This window comes from Hylaeus volcanicus, chromosome 4 (assembly GCF_026283585.1).
Source record: "Hylaeus volcanicus isolate JK05 chromosome 4, UHH_iyHylVolc1.0_haploid, whole genome shotgun sequence".
NCBI classification, from domain to species: domain Eukaryota; kingdom Metazoa; phylum Arthropoda; class Insecta; order Hymenoptera; family Colletidae; genus Hylaeus; species Hylaeus volcanicus.
Genome location: NC_071979.1, coordinates 7,825,145 through 7,836,630, shown reverse-complemented (window position 1 = coordinate 7,836,630; position 11,486 = coordinate 7,825,145). Strand labels below are relative to the sequence as shown.

General features: G+C 42.9%; 1 protein-coding gene across 2 annotated transcripts in view; it reads right to left on the bottom strand.

The window, feature by feature from the left end:
- Positions 1–742: 742 nt before the first annotated feature.
- LOC128875071 (uncharacterized) overlaps positions 743–11,486 on the bottom strand; it is a 34,261-nt gene continuing 23,517 nt past the window's right edge. For both annotated transcript variants that reach the window (XM_054120400.1, XM_054120399.1), the window contains exons 4-11: positions 7,307–7,471; positions 6,635–6,863; positions 5,845–6,161; positions 5,033–5,406; positions 4,417–4,608; positions 3,369–3,696; positions 2,504–2,797; positions 743–2,120 (exon numbers count right to left, since the gene is read on the bottom strand). In XM_054120400.1, the coding sequence (XP_053976375.1) occupies positions 1,881–2,120; positions 2,504–2,797; positions 3,369–3,696; positions 4,417–4,608; positions 5,033–5,406; positions 5,845–6,161; positions 6,635–6,863; positions 7,307–7,471 (2,139 nt within the window). In that variant the 3' untranslated portion in view covers positions 743–1,880. The remainder of the gene's footprint in view (positions 2,121–2,503; positions 2,798–3,368; positions 3,697–4,416; positions 4,609–5,032; positions 5,407–5,844; positions 6,162–6,634; positions 6,864–7,306; positions 7,472–11,486) is intronic.

Sequence of the window (11,486 nt, the reverse complement as noted above, 5' to 3'; positions counted from 1 at the left end):
CTTTGATATATCTAGTAACAGTACGTAGAAATTAATGTCAACCTAAACGAATATATACCAATTGCGGAAATTCCTCTTCCGAGTTGTCGAGTGTTTCTAAATAGGCGGGTAGTTAAAGTGTTAATCCTTTGTCGACTATGTCTATACCGTACAACCATACTTTTACTGTTTCGGGAGTTCATGAGAAAATTCTTTACGAATACGTCCACAGAAAGAAGATTGTTTGTTTTTCCTTGATACGTATGTAACGATTCATTAAATTAAAATAAAATATACATTGGATGATGTAACCTTTCGCTACGGTATTAAAGTCAATTTTATCGTAAGTTTTACATAAAGTAATTTTAATTTTCTTGAATATCTCCAACGTTCGTAATAAGAAATGGTCGTTCGCAAAGGATTAATTGCGTGTGTATGCACGCGCACAGATGTGTGTGTGTGGGTATGTGTGTGTGTAAATAGTACACGTTCGAAGTGTCCGCGTTCAACTTTTTCAGTGTCGAGGATTGTGTTTATTGACAATGTATATTAAATGCCCACGGGCGTTCACTGCGGCATACTGATCAACAATATTTCGTATACAAACATCTTCTACACCGGAAGAGTTCGATTATACGCGTACGATCCGTACGTTTCCAGAATCTCTATATCAGAATAATATAGTAACTGAAACAGTGAATGCGACTCTCGCGCCTCGTATTGGATAATTGAACAAAAAAAAAAGAAACTAAAAAAAATCGACTAATCATCGAACTTAACAGTTTACTTCTTAACAACAACAAAAAATATACATATGCAGTATGTTATAATGTTATCACCTGCACTATTTCTCGATCCGCCTTCGTTACATCGTTGAGTAATATAAATACAACATGCAAATTGTACGAGTATTGTAACAAAGTATACGTACTCGCAACAAAGAATAAAAGATAAAGCTTCTGGTAAAATTTATGAAACAAAGTAGACGCAATGGTTAGCGATTTGAATCGAAGCGTGGCAAAAAGGAAAGTTCGAATAGAAACAAGAAATTTGAACAAGTCGATTGGTATGTAATCTTGAATACAATTGTCTTTCTTACCCGTTGGCGGTAACGTAGAACTCTTCTCTCGTTAGCGGCGAATAATAATAATGAGTCATTACTGATCCGTTTCGTGTCTCGATAATTAGTAAGAAATATACAGATTCACAGTAGACAGTTTCAGACAAGGTTTACGCAATGCATTCGAGCATCTTGTATCGTTTTGAGCAATGGTAACTTAAAACTGTAGCTAAGTACTAAGGCGTCCAACGGAAACGTTGTTCGATGCGACAATTATACAGCGAACGCCACGAAAAAAAGGGAGAAGAGAACATATGTTCGCGTTTGATGCACGAAAAATAGAGATTCTGTGATACCATTCGCGTAATACTTGTTTTTTTTTTGTATTTTTTTTTTCTTTTTTTAAAGCCATTCGACAGATTACCGGAGATACATCGATGAAACGTTGAGTAGTTGATAAAAATGGTTTGGTTCTGGATCGACAAGATCAGTTCCTTCCTTTGGCTTATGCTAATATTCGGGTGATCCGTGTTATATATTCGGAGATCAGAGGTTTCCGGAAGTAGGTATACGACTCGTTCGATTCGATCTCTCAAAAAAGAAGAACGCGCGACACTCGAATTTTCAGTGAATGATTTTCATCGTATCTGCATATTTAGACGTACATTTTACGCGACGTTTTTCTGTCCACCTGCAAGAGAAACTCCCTTCTTCTTTTCTTCCTATTTCTTCCGTCTCGTTAACTTGGTCTTACTCTACGAGTACTTTATATGCCTGTGACACGCATACGTTTGCTTCCGTGGGCACAGTCGATACGGTAACGAATATATCACGGCGTCACCTAAGACTCTAGGATCGCATTTGTCGGCGTGAAGGACATTTCCATGGTAATACCGGCACTGTTACGGCGGAATCTCGATTGGACGTCGACGCTGTTGCGCGGCTTGCGTTTGCTCAGATGCCTCTCCACCCATTTCAACATCGTCAGCACGGAATCCGTGCTTGGCAGACGTCGCTCTGCGGAGGTGCGAATTATATGCGATGACGCGACGCGGAATGTAGCTGCCATACCTTTCAGCGCCTGTGGGGGATAAGTAATCGTATGTACAAGTATGTAATACAGAGCAGAATCAGTGATGTAAGTTATTAATCGATGAAACTAAACTGACAGGACAAAAGGATATTTTCTAAAAAAAAAAAAAACACTGTAATAACACGAACACTGACTACCAACCAGACGCCATTTAGAATTCCAGTCTCCCAGTTTAAACTTATCAGAAGACCAATTTAAAATAGCGAATAATATGATTCGGTACCTGAAGTAGGTAGTAACCATTGAAGATGCAACAGTATCGTACTAAACTGACTGTATACATCTTACAATGTTCTTGCTACAATGCTGTTTTAAAAGTTAAATAATGAACTTAGTTTTCCATCGAGAAAGAAGCGAGACACATTAGATACCCTCATAGCATCTTCGTCCGTGACGTCGTCGCCAGCATAAATAATTCTGATACGTTCACTCCAATCCAAACCGAAAGCTGTGCGCAAGATGTAGATGGAAGCGCGACCCTTGTTCCACTCCACTGGGGGCTTCGCCTCGATGGCACAGTGCGCTGAACAGGCTTTGAAACCCGAGTCCTCGATGATCTTCTTCGCCTGTTCAACCATTTGTGGCCGACGTTCCATCGGGGTCTCGCGATAATGGAACGTCAGCAGGGCGCCTTTGTTTTCTACCCAAGCTCCATCCCTACAAAGCTAAAACAAAAAGTCATCGTTAAATTCACGTACAGACAGGTTGTATTGGGTTGTCTGGAAAGTCCATGCCGATTTTTAGTAAGCGGTACAGGTCTGAATATATCGGAATGGTTGAAAACAAATAACACGTGGACATCCCCTTATAAAAGGCGGAAAAGTTGTGGAACAAAATGATACATATATAATTCAATAAATACATATAAAAATTCAAACGTGTCTTTGAATGTTTCTTAAAAATTGCCACGAACTTTCTGGACAACCCAATAGTTGAACTTTTTTAAATCTTCTACAGCTTGGGGTTTGTGGTTGGGGAATAATACGATTCAGCACCTCGAGTAGGTATTAATAGTGACCAAGATAAAAAAGTATTCAGAGTGCTGATGAACCTTTACTATTTACTATAGTACTAGTACACCTTTTAATGTCTAGCAAAGTCAATCGTGGCAAATAAATATCATGTCTCAAAATTGAAATACCTAGAAGCCGTTAACAGTCTATTTAAGCGCAAGAACGTAGGTTGCGAAAGCCTGAAGAGTTCCATGCGGGACTATGGTACCAAAGCGATACTCACTTGCTCTTGCAAGGTTTGCATCAGGTTCGCCACCTTTCCTTCCAGTTCAGCCGGCATGGGATGGACAAATTTACTGCCGTCTGGATGCAGAATCTCTAATCCATGGTTGCCAGCGTACGTAATACCTTCTATGCCGACCATCGACTTAACGTTGTTCACGTTTCTACCCGATATGATTGCTATGTACACGTCAGACATGTTGGACAGCCTCTGCAAAACGTTCTTCGTCTCCAAAGGTAAAATAGCGAGGTCAGGGTGCGTCGCGATGGGCGCCAGGGTACCGTCGTAATCCAGCAACAGGGCCAACTTATGGTTATCGCCAATATACCTAGGGGACATGTGGTATCACTGGAACGTTACCCGGCTTTCAACATGAGTCGGGTCGCATTCGCACGCGCGGGCCCGCCGTCTTCCACAAGCATAAATAATCGCATTGTCTGACCAGAGAATAATTGTTTTCCACAATTGTTGTGCGACGAACGGCGACGCATCCGTGAGCTTAGGCACGCATCGTTTCGTTCTCGCGTTAGAATTGAATCTCCCAAGGAATCTTCATTCTCGTTACATTGGATACGGTGGAAGAATTTTGTCGCGATCGGGATGGATGTTCAGGAGATAAAATACGTGCGTACCGGTTATTTCGAGACATTTTTCGAGCGAAATTTATTGTTTAGAATCGACTTTGGCGTTTAGGCGCAGCAGACAGTCACTGATAATCCCAACGCTGCGACGTACCCAAACTCATGCTTAGCGTAATACTTTCTCCGATTGTAGAGTATATACATATAATTTCAAAGTCGCACAGAGTTACGGACTGTTAATACGTCGAGTTTCTGTTATTTCTAAGCATAAATTAATAGTTTGCCCATATGAAGTATGCATTAAAATGCGATTAATTTGTATCGTCAGAGAAGGTTTCGTGTGTAGCGTTAAATTATTAACACATCGAGTGTAAAAAGTAATTTAGTCGTACATTATCGGTTCCCGTTGAAGCGCATGCTCTGGTCGGGCCCAGTCATGCACATCAGGTACTTCCGGCAATACCTACTTGCTCAAGTAGTCGTCAAAGTCGTCCATGGTCACGGGCTGCATCGTCGTAGCGCCAACGGAGTCGTGTTCCTCCAGAGATCCCATCACTTGCAGGAAGGACTTCATCCAGTAATTAACATCGTACAGTCTCTCGCGGCGTCGCAAGTGATTCATCCTTAACGTGCGTTCATCTTCTGGCATAGTAAGCGCCCTAAAATATACACGCGTAACATTGAGCGTTTCACTTTGCTTCCTACCTACACCCGACAAACTTCTCACACACTTTGAGTGGAACCATGACGCATTTAGGGCGTTTCAGAATTAGGTATCGATTTAAGTAACTTTAACTGGATCGAACTCAATATTTATATGCAATATCGTTTCTTTATAAAGAGGAGGCTGTGTGCAGGTCAACAAATGTATATGTGTTTGAAAAATAATCGATTACTTATTTAAAGTGTCTGTATTTAATCGTATCGTTACGTTTCTATCAAAAATAAATCAAAGCGTTCGCGTTGGTCGCTACTGATTTGGCACCGCGCAAACAAGAAACCTTCCTTTTATGAACTTTTCCGGCCAGTGAAGCTTGTACCTATAGTTCTGCAACACCCTGTAGTGTCAGGATTCCGTAGTACCTGTGTATAACTTCTGCTGCCTCGTCTATTTCGTACGGATTGCAGATCAGGGCCTCGTGCATCATCTCCCCAGCCCCAGCAAACGGAGAAACGATCAACACGCCGGGCGGTTGGTTGATTTGACAAGCGACGAACTCTTTGGCGACCAAGTTCATTCCATCCCTCAGAGGAGTAACGAGAGCAACCGCGGCGTCCCTGTAGAACGCTGCCAGCTCGTCCTGGCTCACGCAACCATAAATGTAGCGAATGGGGGACCAGTTAGGGGTCGTGAACCGACCGTTTATGCGCCCTATCAGCTGATCCATTTCCAACTTCAGATCCTGGTACTCGCGCACGTCAGTTCGCGACGGTACAGCGATTTGGAGCATGGTGACCTGCAAAAAATCGTTTTCAATTGAACGTCTGATCTTTTATTAACTCTTTGCGACACAGGAATTCAGGTCAAAAAAAAAGACCCACGTTGCACAGGAATTTTATTGCGTTTTAAGTCAAACAAAATTGTTATATTTTTATTAATAAACGTATTACACCTATACACATGCAGCTATTGCAAAATTTCGAGGTGGGATTAAAAGTGTCCCACCATGCGTTACGGTCCATCAAAAATGTGGGACACTTTTAATCCCACATTTTGTTCCCAACATGAAGTTCATCTTCATGTTAACCCTTTATGGGTCACCGCTACTCACTGTTACCACCGAGGGAGGGGCGAGAATTTTGTATTTTTAAGTTTCTACGTACATCTACACAAAAATACCCAGAGAGTTCTGCTCTACAGGGCTGTATAAAGGGTTAAGAACCAGAGTGATCACCTGTTCACGGTGTTCAGGATGCTTCTCCAGGAGCCTCTCGAAAGCTTTCAGCCTGTGAACCAGACCTTTCGTGTAATCCAGTCGATCGACACCCAGCACTATCTTCTGGTTAGTCAGCATCACCTTGTTGGCGGTCTCAGCCAGCGAGACAAATCTGTCGAAAGGAATGCCAATGGGAAGTGGTCTCACTCGGACGGTTCTTCCACCATGCTCCACCAACAGGTTCTTGCGATCCACTCTGCACCCAAGGCACCTCTGACAGCAGTCGACAAAGTTCAGACAGTAATCCTGAATGTGAAAACCCACCATGTCGCAACCTAGCAGGCAAATGTATTTACGTTTAGGACAAGAACTGTTTGATATGACATCTTGTATCAGGTCTGGGTTAGGTCTGAGGTTCAAGAATTCGTGCCACGTACGCCTCTGCTACACAAATTAATATGTAAAACGTACTCTTAAGTGTTATAAAAAAAAAAAGGATAATCTCTCTTGTTTTACAATATTTTCTCATCTTTTTCTATTTAATATTGACACGGTCTGTGGCACGAATTAATGGGACGACCGCATATTACGAACAGAGATTTAGAGCTCCTTAGAAATTGAGAGGGGTCGACTAATTATATATTCATTACAGAACCCTGGAGAGTTTTAGAAAACCCTCGAATACTAGGAAAAAAGTCACTTTTGTGTAAATTTTATATTTTTCACACGTGTCGTCGATACATTTATTCTATAATAATCAGCTCGGTCTATTCTCTACAGGTCCAGCCATAAACGGTGGACCACTTACCAAGCATCCCTTGAAGAATTTCATCGGCCCATGGGAACAGTCTGAATATGTCCCATGGAGGGAAAGGGATGTGGAGGAAGAAACCCAATTTCAGCTTGAGATTTTTCTCGTCAGCAGCTTGCCGAATCCAGTTCGCGGCTAACATCAAGTGGTAGTCGTGCACCCAGACCAAAGGTGTACCGTTCGTTTGATTTTCTTGCTCCTTGTGGATCTGTTCCAGTGCACCGACCTACGCAAAACGGAAGTTCTACATCGTCGAACTTGCCTTACTGCGGAATTCTAATTCTTTGCACTCCGCGAACATACGTATAGCGAGACTGTTTACGTCGAAGGATAGGTGTACTTTTAATTCTCAAGCAAGATACTGTCTCGGTAAGCTAAATTATCAGGTCGTCCTAAAAGTTCGTGCCATTTATACTTCTATTTCTCAAATTATTATACGAAACATACTCTTCAGTGTCGCAAGAAAAGATAATCTGTCTCATTTCGCAATAGTTTCTCACCTCTCTCGGATAGTCATTGTACCGTTACTAGAAAATTTCTGTGGTTTTTTATTAAATTTCGACACAGTCCTCGGCACGAACTTACGGGACGACCTAATAGTTAGTCGGTTACCGGTACTAAAAACAATTCTTGGAGGGCAAATGATTAATATCGCGCGGTTGGATCTACCGTTTTCGCCGCGAATTCCTGGTTGACAGCGGAATACGCGCGCCAGTGCTCGGCGATGAAGGTCGCTCTATCCGGCATTGAATGGAACAGTGGCCAGAAGGTTCCGTTGCAACATCCGTTGTAGTAAGCGTCGAAGGTGGTGGGTTCAAAGTGCACCGCCACAACCTGAATAACAGACATTTCGATCTCTTTAACCGACAAGCAAACCGCTCACCATCTAGTCACCTCGGATTTTAGAATCATTTCTGCGCGTATAACAAGAAAGAAGTAAAACGTAAAACTTTGTTTCTTCGTTCCGATGAAATAGGAGCTTCTAAAATTATATTCCTCCTTCTATTTTTAACGTTACCAGCCGCTCTTCTGTATCAGTTTTCTCAGAAAGTACATACGCGTCGCGATATCTCTGTGCATACATGCTCGCGCAAGCAATGCATTTCGTTCTTGAGACACTTTTCTCCTTCGATACGCGCTATCTTTTAATTAAGGAAAAAGTATCCCCGTTTTCTCTCGCTCCGGCACATTAGATCCAACGAAACGTGTTTATATCGTAGTTATCGTTCCCTCGTATTTCAATCCGTGCACTACCCAGAATGCACTTCTATTTTTATCGTATCTTAAGTCGTAGATATTCGTTCAATTGCTACAAATGATCGCGCGTCGATCGTACGTAACAAATAACTTGGCGAATGTTAAATCGATGACGATGTAACGTCGATGCCGATCGTCGAACGCGTTTGCACGTTGATCGTCGTTGTTCAAGGAGTTTTCTCGCTTTATCAGGATCTGTTGCTTCGGCGATACGTTGGTATGGACGAAGTAGCTAGGTCCTTGGAACTTGGTGCGACCCTTGGGCTAAAAAGTTTGGTTACCCATGAACGACGCCCGTCTCTGAGTCAAGCACAACGAAAAATACAAGGAGATCGTTGATACCAAAGGAGAAAGAGGGAGGGAGGCAAACAATTCACGTCGGACGCAATCGGAAGTGCATAAAGTCCGGTTGTAGGAGGCTGATAACGAATTGTTGGCAATAAGCGACAAGCTCCCCGCCCCTCCTCGTTAATTGCCCGTTATCCTCCACGATTTGGTTTGTTTGCTCGCGACGCGGCCTCCTTTATTTTCAAACCAGTGAAAACACGTCTCGATCGTCGATTGACGCAAGCGTCCAGCAATCGCTAATGAGATAATTATTAATGTCTCCTTGTGTAGGCGCAACCATCTGGGGGTGGATCTGACGTATCTTAATTAAGAAAGATACAAAACGTTTCGCAACGTTGGACCGTTATCGGGCTCCGCTGTGACCGGTGTCGCGGTTAAACGATTTTATTTTGCACGTAAGGTCGGGAGTGTCTATTTTTCGAAACAGCATTTTGTTCGGAAACAATCGAGGGAGAGCATACGTACACTCGAAAACGTAGAATCTACCATTTAATTCGAACAAATTTCTCGAATAGCCACAGAGGGTGCGAATATTCATGCGACTGACTGGTATACATACTCAAGGAAGTTCGCGACTGATTCGACCAAGTAAGAGTTCGTACATCACTTAAGGTAATCGTTTCGAGATAGTCACGTTCAAAAAATATAATTATACACACACATTCGAAATATTCGAGAAACGATCGCGGCAACAAGGCTGACTATTACCGCACGACTTCTCTGCGTTCTATTTCGAATTTTAACGAATTATATCACTATGCGTACTTGTAGTATCCGCGCCTCCCATACCTAACAGTAAGGAGTCAAACGAGAACACGAAACGTAGGGTACGGGATTGGGTCGCGTAAGTAAATCGATCGACCGAGGATCCGAGGATCGTAGGTTCGAATCCCCGTGCCTTATTTTTCGTTTAGACTCCTACATATGGGGCCTCGTCCGGGATGGGGGGTTACAGCGGCAACTACACCGAAGAGGACCGGCCAGTGACGATGAGTCACGATGAACAACAATGAGAAACGAACGACGGTGTCGTGTTGACGGTGGAGCGGGCAACAATGAGGCGTCGAGAGAGAACAACGTTCCAGAAAGAGAGAGGGGAGTACACTCGCGAAAGAGGGTGCGGCGCGCACTGTTGTTGTGACGCGAAACCCGAGAGAGAAAGAGAGAGGGGAGTACACTCGCGAAAGAGGGTGCGGCGCGCACTGTTGTTGAGACGCGAAACCCGAGAAAACGGACATTCGAGGGCGAATGAATGTCAATTCAGGATAGCCAAGTGTAGTATCCGCGCCTCCCATACCTAACAGTAAGGAGTGAAACGAGAACACGAAACGTAGGGTACGGGATTGGGTCGCGTAAGTAAATCGATCGACCGAGGATCCGAGGATCGTGGGTTCGAATCCACGTGCCTTATTTTTCGTTTAGACTCCTACGTACAATGTGTCAACGCGTCTCGATGTGTTATTCAATTCAGTAACACGTGAAATATTTGGCAATCCGATCGAGAAAAGTGTCTTCGAGACTTCAAGTCGTTCGGTTTGGACCCAGCCGAGTTCTGTCGACACGACTGTTTTGCAACACGCCAGGGGTCAAGACGCTTGAAAAAGATTATTCGTTTCGCTCACAGGCGAAGACCGTAAACAATCCGGGGACTATATTGTAGGGCGTCGAAAAACGAACGAAACGATTGAAAACATTTTAATTACCCGTTATCGGCGGCCGCGAGAGCTCAAAGAGTACGCGCAACACCCGCGCGCATCACAATCGAATCACGTATAGCAAAGACGTGCGTGTGTTTCCCTCTCGTCGCTCCTTGCCCCACTTCTTTTTATTCAAAACATGTCAAACGTATCTCTGTCACGTGATCTTAGCTATTCTATCGTGGCAGCGAAACGGTCTTATTGACAAGATTCCTTCGTCAATAAGGAGTTCGATTTCAAGTGGTTTTTGAACAACAAATCTCCCTCCCTCCTCCTCAAAAAAAAAAAAGAATAATTTGTACGCACAAGATAAATTTGTGCGCGAAGCTGACAAATCACTTTGTGGAAGCTCATACATAAGAATTCTATCAATTTAGAGATTGATAAGCAAACGATACGCTACCAAAACACGTTACAAATATTTTCATAGCGAAAAGGAAAAAAAAATTGATAAAAAGTGAGACATAAGTATCAATATTTTTGTGCAAGTTTTGAGACGCCAGATTTAATTTAGAATTTCCTAATACAGACTCGCTGTTCGGTAAACACTCGATGCTACGGTTTCAACGACAGAATTACGCATCGTGAAGCGTTAAGGAATGAATAAATTATTTAAATATTTTAAAATCACCTACTAGTTTCCTTCGCGGAAAAACATGACTAATTTACGTCCGTCCGTAATTTTCATCCCTATTAAAAAGTTCTACATATCGTTACAAAGTTAATCATCCTGTACAAAGGGTTTTCTAAAAGGAGCATTAGGATTATTTACTAATCCTACCATCGTCGGTCAAACGTTGACACGTTCGCTGCCAGACCAAAATTCGTAAAAATTTCTACCAAGTTAAAATCCTTGTTTCGAGACTGCTGAGGATCGGATAATTTCACGTCGTTATATTTAATTGCATTCTTCAACTTCACAAATCGCCTCACTTTTGTAATTAATCTTTTCAATTCCTTAATGACGACTCGTCGCGTAGCTTCTTTTCGAGTAATTGAATTCTATTCCTCCAAACTATCCGCACGCATATATATATCGAGGTGCGAACGTGTTGGTTCTAACGATAACGTCAAATCGAAAATTCCCGTATCTCGTATCCCGCCAAGCTGACTGACAGATCGCATCGACGTCGACATTTATCATTGAGAAATTTCTCGAAAGTCTTCTTCACGTGATTCCCATCCCGCGTTCTGCGTGGGCGTGGGGCTGATTATTAAACGATAAAAGGACTATTATCAATCCTTGGTCAAGCCCTATGCGAACGATAAACGCAGCGAGATTCGCCAGGCGTCACGCCATTGATAACCCGCGGTTCGACCTCTCGACACGATTATCGCGACGCCCAGATCCTTGCCTCATTGTCAGATCCATTCGTATAAGAGCTGATCGACGCCAGACGGGAGCCGTTTATGGAATTCCTGACCGATTTCTTGCCAGTGATTTCTGAATAAGGTCAACCGGATGCGCCATCGAACAGCCTTCAAGGTCCGTCGATTAAGATTGCAAATAGTCTTTATCCTATTCGTTGCGACGCGAAGCGATCGTC